The sequence below is a fragment of the Euprymna scolopes genome, chromosome 17 (genome assembly GCF_053919585.1).
Source record: "Euprymna scolopes isolate OS-2025 chromosome 17, ASM5391958v1, whole genome shotgun sequence".
In the NCBI taxonomy this organism is placed as follows: Eukaryota; Metazoa; Mollusca; class Cephalopoda; order Sepiida; family Sepiolidae; genus Euprymna; species Euprymna scolopes.
The window spans coordinates 87,853,034-87,868,754 of record NC_136498.1 but is presented as its reverse complement, the minus strand read 5'-3'; the positions used below and the strand labels follow the sequence as shown (position 1 = coordinate 87,868,754).

Below are 15,721 nucleotides of genomic sequence, written 5' to 3'. Positions count from 1 at the left end.
CCAGTCTGCTCCATAGGCGGTGTTTCACAATCAGGGCAGGGGGGCAGTATTCGTTTCTGTCGGGTACTCCTTCGTAAAGGCAAGACGGGTGGTCCTTCCTCCGCTTCTTCAGTATGTACATTATATGGCTCAAAATCCTCTCCGTCGTCCTGCATCATACTCTCTGTCTTTTCAGAAGACATCATACTGTCTGAGTCTCCCTCTTCCTCCGATGTAACAACATAATGGTGAGGGCGCAAATCCTTCACGTGACGAGGCACACCGTCCACCAAAATCGACTGAGGGCTGATCACCTTGGTCACCTCACCCTTGCCGAACCTCGTGGTACATCGATTTTGCGGTCTTTTGACCCATACGCGATCTCCAACCTGGTAAAAGCTGTTCTTGGGACCTGGGGACGCAGTTGCGAGATTGGTCTCCTTTACTCGAACTTCGTATTGAAAAATCCTGTTGGCAGGCGCAGTGGAGGGAGATGTGTCATCTCTTGGTGTGATGTTATACCAGTAGACAGCCTCCTGTATGGGACAACACATTCTAGCCGCTATTCGTTTCACTGTACGGTGACATCGCTCCGCTATGCCATTCCCGGCTGGAGCGTATGCACAACGGAATCGCAAGTGAACTCCCCATTTACATGCAAATGCTTGGAACATATTGCTGCAGAAAGCTGTGTCATTGTCTAAAAGGAGTTCATGCGGCGCGCCACGCTCGAGGAACACTGCCTCCAACTGATGAATCACGCTTGCCGAGTCCTGCCTTGCCAATTTCCTCCAAATGGAGAAACGCGATGGACCACAGTCTGTTAAAGTTAAAAAATGGAAGGTGCCATAATGCGTGATATCCATTCCAATTCTCTGCCAATTCTCGTTAACTTCAAGCTTTCCCTTTTCCCACCTGACTGGCGCTGGGTCAATGGACTGACATTCCTTGCATTTCTGTATGACCGTTCTGACAGTTGCTTTTGTCGTGGTTGGACATCTTCTCCTGAAAAAGTAGGTAGTGCGTCGCACCCCCGGATGTCCACTATCTTTGTGAATAGCCATGATTTGACTCTCATCCAGCTCGTCTGTGTGGACCGCGCCTATCACTGGGTCAAGACCGTTTTTCTTTTTCATTGCCTCAAACCACCGCTGTGGCACTCGTGTCAGTCGGTCAGCAATGTTTCGTGCTGATGGAACCAGCGTCACATCCACTGTCAGCCCGTACTCTTTCACGAGCTCCTTAAGAGTGCTTAATCGCCTCCTAATAAGCATCTCGCTTGCTGCTTTAGTGCGTACTCGCGCCTTTCCAGTCAGCGTGTCCGAGACCCAATGGTATACGCAAACAGAATCTGTCTTTATGTGTAGCACCTTGCTCTGCCACTGGAGAGCCAAATTGATGCCTTTCAATACGGCATCCAGTTCAGCCAAGTTGATATGTTGAGAGTCATCTTCAGGTCACAGCCAACATGCATCTTCCAACACAATTTCACACATCTCCAAGGCTGCCCCAATTGCTAGGGAGCTAGCATCGACCCATACATTCAGCTCTTTGCCGTCCACACACCAATTTCCCTGTGCCGGATCGTTCTGCTGCGCAGATTTTAAGGTTTCGAACATCATACGATGTAGTACGGCGTCCCTGGCTTCATCATCCCAGCCCTTCGTTACCGAACTTACTCTCCTTCTGAGTATTCCGCAAGCCACACGAAGCCAACCGCACACCGGAAAGTGCCCGACAAGTCGACCACACAGGGAAAAGATTGTTCGTCGCGTAACAATACTGGGAGCTTCCGGAATTGCATTTCCTCGCTTCCACCGCAGTTCATTGCGTTCCATCCTGATTGCCAATCCCAGCACCCGTGCACCGTCCTTCAACTGCTCCGGGTTCTTGCACTCCAACCCGAACTGCGTGAGGTGTTCTCTCACACGGGTCGCGGGCACCACATCTTCATTGACAAAAATGTCATCAATGTAAGCAGATGCTGCGCAGCTTATAACTTCTTCCTGAGATAGTACTTCGCTGACAATTGCTCTCATTATCAAGGGAGCCACATTCAAACCAAACCCCAGACGGGTCAGACAGTATTTTTTCCCATCGATTTCCACAGTCTGGTATGGCCACAGTGTCTCATGGACCCGGACTTGTAGGTATACTCTTCTGAGGTCCAGTAGAGACACGTTAGCACCTTTTTGTCTCCACTCACGCAGCTTAGCCACACAAACATCTGCGTTGGCCGTAAATGCGTCTACGTAATGATTTAGCTCCCGGTAGTCCATCACCGGGCGCACTTTGGCTTTGTTCTGCTGTATCACAGCCATCAGGGGAATTAGACCTTTGGGGGGGTCCCAATTTATCCTCTGGGTATGGCACGAGCTAACCATTATCTATCCAGGTGTGGAGCTCCTGCGTGTATTCTTCATGAATTTCTGCTGGCACTGGGTACTCTGACACTCGATTATGCAGCCTTTCAGGGGGGTGGTCCACAGACCATTTCCACGATGCGGTCCACGTTCGGTTTTGATGGTCAAAGGTAGCAGTGAAATCTGGTTCATCGATAGAAATGGCTGCGCATTTAATACTTTTCCTGGCGCCCAGCCGCACTGATCCTGTAGGCTTGACAACGACACCTCCTAGAGCTTTTATGGCGTCGATCCCTAGAAGCAAGTCAAATCCCAGTGGCTTGCCATGCACCACCAACACATCGACTCTGGCAGACACACCTTCATCAGTGGATACAGAGACCGTTCCAACACCGCAGCACGCATGGGACATTCCACCAATTGTGTTGACATTTACGTTTGTTTTTCTCCAAGACCGGCACCGGTCTGCATGTAAAATTGTCCTGGAGCATCCTGTATCAATAAGCGCCAAACATCGCGTCCTGTCAACATGGATGCTTATCACTGGGAGCGTCGTGTTCTCATCTTGGTTGGGAAGGAGACTGGCGCTTATGCGTCCTCCCCTTGCTTGTTTCCCGAGCAGTTCCGAGCCCAGTGTCCACTCTCACCGCAACGGTAACACCGTGTTCCACGTTTTCGACAGTCCCTTGCAAGGTGGCCTTTAACATTGCAGTTGAAACAGGTCACGTTAACAGGATTATTCTGGGCCCTGTTGTTGGGTGAGCGTGTGGCCGCAACCACATCCTGATTTTGTTCGCCAGTCGTCGTCAAAATTCTCGCTCTCGACATTAGCTCCCCCATGGTCAGGGCTTTGATGTTCGGCACCTGTTGAAGAGCAATTGAGATGGTGTCAGGGAATCCAGTGACAAAAATTAATTTTGTGAGTCTCTCTAAGCTTTCTCCTGTGAATCCGGCCAATCCAACCAACTGCCTGATTTTGTTGGCGTACACATCCACACATTCACCAGTCCATCTAACCATAGTTATTTTTCTATATGCTGCAAACGCGTCATCAGTAAATGCCTCCTTTAATCGAGCCTCAATCTGGTCTATTTTCTTTTGATCATCCTCCTCCATTTCCATGTAGAGGGCCAGCGCATCGCCTTCCAGGTATAAAGGTAGCAGACTCGCTACGTCATCCACCTGCTGAAGTTGTGCGACAAGTCTCACTTTTTTCAGCCACGCTACAACGTCTCCCTCGCCAGAGAACAGCTTGATAATATCACTGCTTATCTGCACCTTCGCCATATTCGGGCCGAAATAGCTTGAAACAAAAATGTAGTAGGCAAAAAAAAAAATAAATGTTCTGTCAGCAACAGTACAACTTCAAAATAGTCAATATTCGCCCACCTCCAGAAGAGAGGGAATTCCTGTCCGTGATAACCGTGGTAAAAGAAGACATACTCCAATCGCCAGAAACACCCACACACACAATTTGCAGGACACTGCCGACTCGTCTCTAGCCTCCTGCTTTTATAGTGGCCGGGAATTATCCATTTGCATAATCACATGAGAAAGTAACGTGATTTTCCGAGAGTTGCATGGGGTAAATGCTAATAAAAACCCCCGGACACCATCTTGGAATTCTCTTTTTCCCCCCAACCGGTGACACAACAGACGTACCCGAGGTAAGCTCTTTTTCCCCTCATTTTAGTTATTGCTACTTCTGCTACACTACGAAAGCACGAAGATGGACAAATTCTTAAAACCTGACAAACTGGATACACTTCTTAACAGCGCTTCCTCTACGAAAATATTCAACCACTGGTATCAGACGTTTTCGTCTTTGATGAGGAGAACTGAAATACGGGATGATATTGATAAACTAGACCTGCTGGTTACGTACATTTCCTCGGATGTCTATGAATACGTAGCGGAGCAACAAACCTACGAAGCAGCAATCAATCGACTCAGGGAATTATACGTTAAACCCATCTACAAAATTTTCGCCAGACACGTGCTGTCAACTCACGCACAAAAAGAGGGAGAAACCATTGATGAGTACGTACAAGAATTACAACTTCTATCAAAAGAATGTAATTTTAAAGCAGTTGACGCGGCACAAAACCGGGATGATAGTGTAAGAGGTCTACGATCAAACACCATCAGGCAACGGTTATTGGAAAACAGGACTCTCGACCTAGATACCGCCATTGACCAAGCTAGGGCACTCGACACAGCTCAGAAAAACTGCGAATCTTATTCGCGCTATTTTTCACCAGTCAGTGCTTCTACAACCGAGAATGAGAACGTTTCAACGATGGAAAATTGTGCCGTGCTCCCCAACACAAAATCACGGTGTTATTTCTGCAACGAACCACGTCACGATCGCCAATTCTGCCCAGCTAAGGAAAGCACGTGTCGCCGATGTAACAAAATCGGCCATTACGCGAAAGTCTGTCGGTCCAGGCCAAATACAACTACTTCAGCTTCAATACATTCATCAACTGAAACACACAGACTTGCTACTATTACAAACAACAATAAGTCCGTACCCGTAACAGTAGCTTCAGATTCAGCGGCAGCTTTTTCTCTTTGTTCCTCTTCATCGATACTAAGGCAAGCCACTGTATATATAATGATTGGGAAAAATGAAGCTGCGGCATTAATGGACACCGGGAGCTCTGGATCTTTCATTTCGCTCGACTATGCGAAAAGAAATAAATTAAAAATAAAACCCACTTCAGGATCCGTCTCCATGGCCTCTTTGCCACTGAACGCTCCAGTAAAAGGACTTTGCTCAGTCAACCTCAACTTGCTAGGTGAGTCTTACCCAAATACTCCTCTCTCTGTACTACCAAATCTTTGCAGTGATGTCATTCTTGGTCAGGATTTCATGAGACAACATTCTGGAGTCTTGTTTGCTTTCGGTGGTCCTAGGAAAGATCTTGTCGTGTCTAACCCTACTGCATGCAGCGTACCATCAGCTTCAGTAGACAGTCCCCCACTTTTTTCAAACCTTGCACCTAACTGCAAACCCATTACTACTAGATCTAGGAGATTCAGAGGCAATGAAAGAAATTTTATCGAATCCGAAATAAATACGATGCTTCAGGAGGGAGTAATTGAAGAGAGTACATCTCTGTAGAGAGCTCAAGTTCTTATTGTCTCGAATGAACGACAAAGAAAAAGATGGGTGGTTGATTACAGCCAAACGATCAATAGATTTACAAAACTAGATGCTTACCCCTTACCTAGAATGGATGACTTGGCGTGGGAAATCTCCCAATATAAACTATACACATCACTAGACCTAAAAAGCGCCTATCACCAGATACCTATTTGGGAGGAAGAAAAACCGTATATGGCTTTTGAAGCTAACGGGAAATTATACCAATTTTGTAGAGTACCATTTGGAGTCACGAATGGAGTGGCCTGCTTCCAAAGAACCATAGATAATCTAGTAAAACAAAACGGCCTCCTTGGTACCTATGTGTACGTAGACAACATAGTAGTGGTAGGAATGACCCAGCAGGAACATGATAAGAACCTCACGAAATTCAGAGAGGTAGCTCGGCTACACAACCTGACCTTCAATGAAAATAAATCGGTTATATCAACAGAATCTATTGATTTTTTGGGCTACACTATATCTCAGGGTAAAATAACACCCGACACAGAAAGACTACGGGCACTGAAGGAACTGCCAACCCCAAGAGATAAAGCGGCACTACGGCGAGTTGTCGGGTTGTTTTCATACTACTCTCAGTGGATTCCCAAATTTTCAGACAAGATCAGACCCTTGATTATAGCCGACTCCTTCCCCCTGAAGCAAAATGCTGTGAAGGCATTCAAGGACCTCAAAGAAGAGATCAAGAGATCCATCGATGAGAATATCCCACTGGTAATGAAAACAGACGTTACGGCTACATTGAACCAAGCCGGTCGTCCTGTGGCTTTCTTCTCATGTACACTAACACCCACTGAGCGTAAACACGCCTCAGTCGAGAAAGAGGCTTGCGCCATAGTCGAAGCTGTCAAAAAATGGTCCCACTATCTACTCGACATTTTACAATTGTCACCGACCAACAAGCAGTGCATTACATGTTCCACTCAGAGAGACTAGGTAAAATTAAAAACAATAAGATCCAAAGATGGAGGATGGAGCTGGGGTGTTATGACTACGACATAATGTACTGCCCAGGCAAGACTAACATCCCTGCTGACACACTATCAAGAGCACATTGTGGAGCTGTCGTTAGCAGAGAAAAACTATTCGACCTCCATACTCGACTCTGTCATCCAGGTATCACCAGACTAACTCACTTCATAAAAATTAGAAACCTGCCATACTCGATAGAAGAGGTTAAAAAGGTATGTGCTGAGTGTCCTGTATGTGCCCGTTGAAAACCTCGTTTCCACACAACAGATGCAGCGAAACTAATTAAGGCCACACAACCAATGGAACGACTCAGCATGGACTTCAAAGGACCCTTACCTTCCAACTCCAAAAATCGATATATGTTGGTAGTGATCGACGAATATTCGCGCTTCCCATTCGCCTTCGCTTGTCCAAATATGACAACAGATGTGGTGATTAAGTGTATAAACCAGTTATTCACCATTTTTGGAATGCCCTCATATATCCACACCGATCGTGGGTCTTCATTTGCGTCAAAGGAACTCCAGGAATACCTTACCGGTTTAGGCATAGCAACCAGTCGAACGACTCCATATAACCCTCAAGGGAATGGACAATGTGAACGCTACAACGGCATTGTCTGGAAACACGTACAACTGGCGCTAGCCTCTAGAAACCTCCCAGAAGCTCAATGGGAAACCGTACTCCCGGAAGTACTACACGCAATCAGATCTTTGCTCTGCACTGCAACTAACGCAACCCCTCATGAGAAACTATTTTCTTATCAATGACGCTCACCAAGTGGACACTCCATACCTTCCTGGCTCGCTACACCGGGCCCGGTACTTTTACGTCGTCATGTTCGTACCAGTAAGTATGAACCCCTTGTAGAAGAGGTGCATTTAGTAGAAGCGAACCCACAATATGCACATGTGCGTTTTCCTGATGGAAGGGAATCGACAGTTTCCATGAGTGACTTGGCTCCAGTTGGTGACTTATCCTTAAGAAAAGACACAACCACCACCAGAAATGAGGAAATCACACCTACACCGACACCAACTGAAGAACCAGACATGGAAGATGAACCGGCAGAGATGAGCATGGCGGACGGTGAGAGCTTCCGCCCGTCAGCAGAGGATGAGGATCCTGCATTAACCCAGGAACCTGAAAATTTGAGACGGTCTACACGAGAGCGTCGCAAACCAGTACGATACGACGAACTCTAAATCTTTTAAGGATGGGAGAATGTAATATATGGCGATACAGAGTTATTCCCCCTTTACCAATAACTTTAATCGTGTTGACTAAGCATGTATTATCTCCCCCTTGTCTATACGCTCTTCAGTAGAGAACTATATTCTAAAAAAACAGTCCTGTATATATTTTATCGTGTATTAAAGCCTTCCGTTTTTAAGGTTATTTCTGTCTTTTTCTCTACTCACTTCAGTAAATATTAAAATCTTACATATAAAAATTATTCGAAACCTGTAATTTAAAAAAAAGTAGAAATAATTTTTGCTATTATAATTTTTTGTGTGAAAATATTAAATAAACAGAGCTTAATTTAATGATAATATCGGTATTTCGAGAAATTGATTTTTCCTCAAGTTATATCGAATTCATTAATACAGATTTTATGGGCTTTTATCGTAATGTTCCTGTAAAAATGAAATTATTACTTTTAATTGTTATATTTTAGGATGCTTTATTTTCATAAAAAAAGCAACAATAAATTCCTGTATTTTTTGTTTAAACAAAATAATAGATTTCCACGAAGATTTAAATAAAAATAGTGAATTCATTATATTCCGTGATCATTATTTGATAAATACTGAAAATTTCAGTAAAATTAGCTAATTTCCTGATTTTTAGTGATTTTTTAAGTAAAAGGAGGGCTCAAAATGTTTCTTCATTTTGAGCGTCGGCATTCATTTTGCCCGTACCTAAATAATACACATCATAGATTAATGTTTGTAGTAAGAATTACATTTTAAATAGTTTTTCATCCTTATTTGCTTTCTACTTCTGAGAAACTGTTCCTTTTCATTCAGAAGTTGAGCAGGACTGTTATATTCATTGTTGAAAGGTTGGTAAAAGTGTTAAATACTTAATATGACTTTAAGAAACCCTTAAAGCATCCCCATTTGGAGTTAAAGAGGAAGGATATTTTTTTTTAGTTATTCTACTCTACTTTTTACATAATAGTAAAAGTAATAATATAGTAATAGATCTTTCTGTATTAAAACTACTGAAAAGGCTATTTAATAATTTTCATTTAATTATTATAATTACTTCATTCCATGATGTTTAATTTTTAATGAGGTTGTAAAATTTAATAAATGTTGAGATTTTCAATTTTCTACTGATTTTTTAAATATTGTGTAATGCATGCTCCATATGTATCACAAACATTTTCGATTCTTGGTCAGATCACCTTCAGATAACGAACACAAATGAAAAATGTTGGAGAAAAGGAGAGAATTTAAAAAAGCAGCTGAGAAAGCGTATGTGAAGTCAAGAGAACAAATAAGTGCAATTCCAGAATTAAATGTTAATCATTTGAATGTTAAGGCGCCAGAATTAAATGTTAAAGCGCCCGAAGTAAATGTTAAGGCACCAGAATTAGAGTCACAGGATGAATTGTTATGTTTCTGGATTTTTGAGAATGAGAATTGATTATTTGGATAATTCAGACTACTATTCTCATCTTGAGTGTTATTCTTCCAATGTTTCGACCGATGTATACAGGTGTATCTTATTGAACTCGGAAATCTCTGTCGAACCTGGGAAGGTGTATGGAATTTTGAATAGAACCCTTTATTTAATTCACGCTTTCCTTCAATCAACCATAACAATAACTTTCCTTTTGCTTTTAGATCGGAATTTAGGTAGCGTGATCCCTGATTGCCTGTGGTATTATAGATAAAGTATTAAATAAAATTCAGTTCTAAGCAACACTCTTCTAAGAAGATGTAATGCCTGGGATAACGATATCATGACAAAAGAACAGACATTACATTACACCCTTCCTCCCCAAAAGACATTAAATAATTAGAGATCAGGTGATTCCAATATTTATCGCAATTCCGATACAATTATCGATCTGTTTTAAATTCCCAATTCTGATACAATTACCGATTCCAACGAGCATTTCCGGATAAAAAATGAATTTTATCTTGTTGTAATCTTTTGTAGTTTTACGTTTTGTGATTTAATTGAGACATTGCACAAATAAGTGATCAAAGAAATTTGTGTTTAAATTCATCTAATATTTGTATGCTGTGTATATTGGAGTAAAAATAGCTTACAACAATAGCTCACTATCTCATTTTCTTCTCATTCCAGTAAACCTAAAATATCACTAGTCTGCTGGCTAAAAGCATTGGTTCCAAAACACCGATCCTTAAAGTGAACAATGTTCTCTTTATTCAGCTTACAATAAATTTTTGTGAGTCATAATCCAACATTGCTATTCAGTTGATAAGCACAAGATTTCAAGATTACAGAGCTCAAGATTGCTCTGATCCTCCCAAATCACAAACTGAGATTTATTTTAAGCAGTCAAGTATCTATGACAGATATATCTAAGCTCTTCACTAAAAATAGTCACAAGCTAAAGTATTGCAAATGTAGTGCTTTCCTCCAGTGATAAGCGAGAAGGATACCGAACGACTTGTCATGTAATTCTATTCCCAAAGCTAAACTGTTTTTCTATATAAGCAGCCAAATTGTTATGTTTTTCTTTTGTTAAAGGCAAACCATTAAAACTGTACTTTTTTTTTTTTTTACATATGCATCACCACTTATCAAGGCCAAGAGGCCACTCAAGGATAAGGGTTAAAGAGTGTACAGTAGAAATTGGACAATATAGTAATCATTAGTAATGAAATTTGGTAAATTTGATAACTTATATGGAACGGCTCATCAAGAACTTATTTATGTTAGACTTGAAGACAACCATATTGTAGTCAGCCGGAAAGCAGGAAAACGGAAGACAATTCCACAGGCGTGCAGTTCTAAGAAAGAAGCTTTGTTCATGGAATCTACGTTTAGGTTTAGGCATAGATAAAGAGTGGGGGGAATTATTGATAGTGTTTACAGCTAGACGAGTGTTTCTTGTGAAAGTTTGGTACCTTTACCATTTTGATAGTGAGAGTATCACATTTGTGCATATTAGCCATCCAAAATGCTAACCATCAAGTTCAATTGCACCATTTGATTTTAGAATATATATATATATATATATATATATATATATATATATATATATATATATATATATATATATATATATATATATATATATATATATATATATATATATCCGTGGTCAAGTGGGAGAACTGCCGACTGTCAACATGATGGTTCTAGGTTCAATCCTTGGCTTGGGAGAGATGCTAGTCTAGCGGCACTGATAAGTTGTGATGCAACGAAATAGGACTACAAATATATTTTAAGCCCCCCCCCTCTTTGGGAGGAGCACTGTCGTAAATAATCTCACCCGCTACTTAATTGGCTGAAAAATGCAAAGCTCGTTGTTTGTTTGTTTACAAACAGGCGGTTTGAGCACTGTAAAAGTGGTGGTAGATGTCTATTAAAGTAGACATTCCGATGGGTTATTTGCAGGCAACGCTTCCGTGGTCAAGTGGGAGAACTGACGACTGTCAACACAACGGTTCTAGGTTTAATCCTTGGCTTGGGAGAGATGCTAGTCTAGCGGCACTGATGAGTTGTGATGCAACAAAACAGGACTGTATGTCGATGACTACAAATATATTTTTTTCTTTTTTTTTACATAGGCATCACTACTAGTGGCTAGAGGCTACACGAGGATAAGGGTTAAAGAGTCTACAGTAGAAATTGGACAATATAGTAATCGTTAGTAAATGGAAATTCGGTAAATTTGTTGACTTATATGGAACGGCTCATCAAAAACTTGTTCACATTAGATTTGAAGACAACCATATTGTAGTCCGCTGGAAAGCAGGTAAATGGAAGACAATTTCATAGGCGTGCAGTTCTAAGAATAAAGCTTTGCTCATGGAATCTATGTTTAGGTTTAGGCACAGATAAAGAGTGGGGGAAATTAGTGATAGTGTTTTCTGCTAGACAGGTGTTTGTTGTGAAAGTTTGGCAAGGGGGGGACCATAGATTGGAGCTCAGCCGAGCACTTGCCATGAAAATAACGATAAAGCAGAGACAAACTCGCAACATCTCTTCTGTCTTCTTTGAGAAAGAGGTTGCAGGGAAGAGAAAAGGACATCCCTATGAGGCTACAAAGTCAATTTTGAACTCTATCAAGGCAAGATAAGTCCTTTCTAGCAGCTCCTGCCCAAATGTGGCAACAGTACTCCATCCTTGGATGTACCTGGCTCTTATATAGATAGAGAATTGCATCAGCAGTGAGATATCTACTGGATCGATAGAATGATCCCACCATTTTTCCAGCAGCCTTGGCAAAGGATTTAAGATCAGGAGTAAAGGTCATGCCAAGAAGCTTGTCAAAGCATGAGGCCTCCCCAAGACGAGAGCCATTCATTTCAATTGATGCCAGATGGGGATCAGAGCGTTGATGATGTAAAGATAAAAGCTTTGTTTTAGATGCATTAACAGTAATCAGCCACCTCTTTCTCCATTGAACCACGCGCTCAAGATCAAAGGAGAGAGAATCAGAGAGAACTTAGTCATTTACGGTCTTAGATGTGCTACCATAGATGGCAGAATAGAATGATGTAATTTGGAAGATCATTAATGTAGATCAGGAAGAGAGTTGGGCCCAGGATGGATCCCTGGGGGACTCCAGCATTAATACTGTGAGCTTCTGATTTCTGCCCATCAATTACTACTCTTATGAACCTATCAGAGAGAAATGATTTAATAATTGAGAAGACATTTCCAGCTATACTGTAGCTGGAGATCTTGTGAAGTAAACCGTTATGCCATACTCTATCAAAGGCAAGAGCAATTGCCCTAGAAAGGTTGCCTCCATCGAGAGATTCACTAATCCTATGAGATATAACTGTAAGCACATCTGCTGTAGATCTAACAGAACAGAAACCATATTGCATGTCACTAAGAAGATTATTTTTGCTGAGATGGTTGATTACTTCTGTATTTAACACAGATTCCAGCAACTTACTCATGACGCACAGGAGACTTATTGGCCTGTACTGATAGGGAGATGAGCGATCACCTGAATTCTTAAATACAGGGCATACTGATGAGATTTAAAAAAATTTTTTTATTACATTTTCACCCCAAACAAGGTAAATTGCCACTTTGGTGTAGGGGGCTACTATCAGGGGCAACAACTACTGGGGTACTATGTAGGGATTTGGACAGCAAGATGTCGGTTCAGGTTATACTTGAACTTCTGCATGTCAGCACAGTTGGGGAAGCAGGGACCTGGAATGGAATTCCAGAGTCTAGCGGTTCTGGGAAAGAAACTACTGGAGTGGAATCTACTACTGTGTGAGGGTGGGATTTAGCTGCCTGTCGGGTTTGTTGAGGGTGTCTACGTCGTGGGGGCACAAGTGTCTGCAGTTCGCCAGAGCATTCACCATTAAAATACTTGTAGAACAGGCAGAGGGATGCAACATTTTGTCGATGGGACAGAGGCTGAAGCTTAGATGCCAGTTCAGGGCCTATCAGATTGGCGACTCTCTTTTGAACCTTGTCTAGGAGCAAGAGACTAGTAGCAGATGCACCAGCCCAAATGTGACAACAATACTCCATACATGGGCGAATGGTGGCCTTATAGAGGTACAGGATACTTTCGGGTGTTAGTAGTTTTCTAGCACGTTAGAGAGAACCTACCTTCTTTACAGCGGCCCTGGCAATGTTTTCAATGTAATTGTTCTAACTCATGTTTTCTGTGAATGTTAAGCCAAGGATTTTGAAAGATGTACTCTCAGATAAAGAGTCACTGGCAATTGCTACTGGTGGCAGAGAAGGTTTCTTGTAATTATTGAAGGAAACCAGTTTAGTCTTGATAGCATTGAATGTGACCATCCATTTTTGTCCCCATTCCACTACAGATTGGAGGTCATCCTCTAGTGTTTTTGCCATTTCTTTAGATATCTGTTCATTTGTTTTCCTGTCGTGCCTGTTATAGAGTGTGGTGTCATCAGATATACCCATCTCAGAGGCAATTTTATCGGGGAGGTCATTTATGAATATTAGGAACAATAGAGGCCCAAGGATAGACCCTTGAGGCACTCCCACATTTATATCATATTGTTTAGATGTACGATCATCGAGGATAACCTGAATTTTTCTCTTATCTAATAAGGATTTAATTATGTTAAGTATTCTATCAGTGATACCGTATGATCTAATTTCCCTGAGGAGACCCTCATGCCATACCCTGTCAAAAGCCTTAGATATATCTAGAGCTACAGCTCTGTCCTCCTCCGCTATGCCCAGTGAATGGTATATATGTTCAGAGATTATAGAAAGGATGTCTGCTGTGGAACAGGCTTGTCTAAATCCATATTTTTGGTCAGTCAGAAGTTTAGCATCTGTAAGGTGATGGACTAGAGCATAGTTAATTAGGGTCTCAAATATTTTGGCGAAAAGTGGGAGGAGGTAAATGGGGCGATAATTTGATGGGTCAGTTCTTTCCAACAGCCCGGAAAGCAAGATTCATTAAGGCATTTGTTGTAGAGTTTGGAGAGAACTGGAGCTATTTCGGTAGAGCACTTTTTTAATAGCACAGCTGGGATGAGATCTGGTCCACATGCTTTTGAAGTGTCAAGGTTTTTTATGATAGCATGCACCTGAGCAGAGGTGATTTTTAGATCGTCTAGCGTGGCATCTGTCTGCAAAGGAAAGTCAGGTTCCAGTGTGGAGTTTGAGGCAAACCGACTGGCAAGCATGTTAGCCTTCTCGGTTGCTGAGCAAACAACCTCGTGATTGTTGGTTAGTGGCGGAATTGTTGATTGCCCATTATTTACTACACTGTTGTAGATTTTCCAGAAGTTCCTAATTTTTGTGCTTCGATGCGTTTTTTAGTGGTTTCAGTAAATTCTCTCTTAGCTGTCGCTATTTCTTTCTTAACGTTACTTCTAGCTTCTATATACTTATGTCTGTTTGAACTGGACTTATGTCGGTTAAATCTGCGGTATGCATGCTGCCTTTGAGCAATGGCAGTTGCGCAAGTCGAAGTAAACCATTGGGGAGAGTGGGGCTTGCTATAAAATTTCCGCATGGGAACATGTGCTTCCATTGCTGTTTTGAACCATTCAGTGGTCTCATTTGCGCACTGTTCAGCAGGAAGAGAAAAAATATTTCCCCATGCGGCATCTCTGATAAGATCTCTGATGGCTTCCCAGTCAGCCTTTTTATAATATTTCGTTGTTTTGAGCACTGGCTCTTCAGTTTTGGATCTATAATTTAGAGCGATTTCTACCATTATCACTGCATGGTCAGCGTTCCCGAGTGGGCTGTCAGCATTTGTTGTACAATCCCCAGGAACTCTCTTTCTTCCAGATTACCCAATATTGTTGTTTACTTCGATAAAAAACAATATTGTTCGCTTCAATTTAAAAATATATTTATTGTTTATTTTGATTTAAAAAGTATTTATTGTCCGTTTTAATTAAAAAATATATTTATTGTTCATTTTATTTAAGAACAGTATTTATTGTTCATTTTGATTTAAAAAAAAAGTATTTATTGTTAATTTTGATTCAAAAAAGTATTTATTGTACATTTTAATAAAAAAAGTATTTATTGTTCGTTTTGATTTAAAAAATATTTATTGTTCATTTTGATTTAAAAAAAGTATTTATTGTTCATTTTGATTAAAAAATATATTTATTGTTCATTTTGATTTAAAAAAGTATTTATTGTTCATTTTGATTAAAAAATATATTAATTGTTCACTTTGATTTAAAAAAGTATTTATTGTTCATTTTGATTTAAAAAAGTATTTATTGTTCGTTCTGATTTAAAAAATATATTTATTGTTCATTTTGATTTAAAGAAAGTATTTATTGTTCGTTTTAATTAAAAAAAATATTTATTGTCCATTTTGATTTAAAAAAGGAATTTATTGTTCGTTTTGATTAAAAGATATATTTATGTTCACTTTGATTAAAAAAGTATTTATTGTTCCTTTTAATTAAAATAAATATTTATTTTCATTTTGATTTTAAAAAAGTATTTATTGTTCATTTTGATTTAAAAAAGTATCCATTGCTCGTTTTGATTTAAACAAGTATTTATTGTTCATTTTGATTTAAAAAAGTATCCATTG

At 40.7% G+C, this 15,721-nt stretch overlaps 1 protein-coding gene across 1 annotated transcript; it reads left to right on the top strand.

The window, feature by feature from the left end:
- Positions 1-4,071: 4,071 nt before the first annotated feature.
- Positions 4,072-5,469, top strand: LOC145297036 (uncharacterized). The gene has a single exon (XM_080143260.1). It carries the CDS (start codon positions 4,072-4,074, stop codon positions 5,467-5,469), a length of 1,398 nt encoding a protein of 465 aa, XP_079999386.1.
- Positions 5,470-15,721: the final 10,252 nt, after the last annotated feature.

Bases quoted from the DNA above. Each gene is read 5' to 3' on its own strand.
- LOC145297036 (XM_080143260.1), top strand. From the start codon at position 4,072: ATGGACAAATTCTTAAAACCTGACAAACTGGATACACTTCTTAACAGC.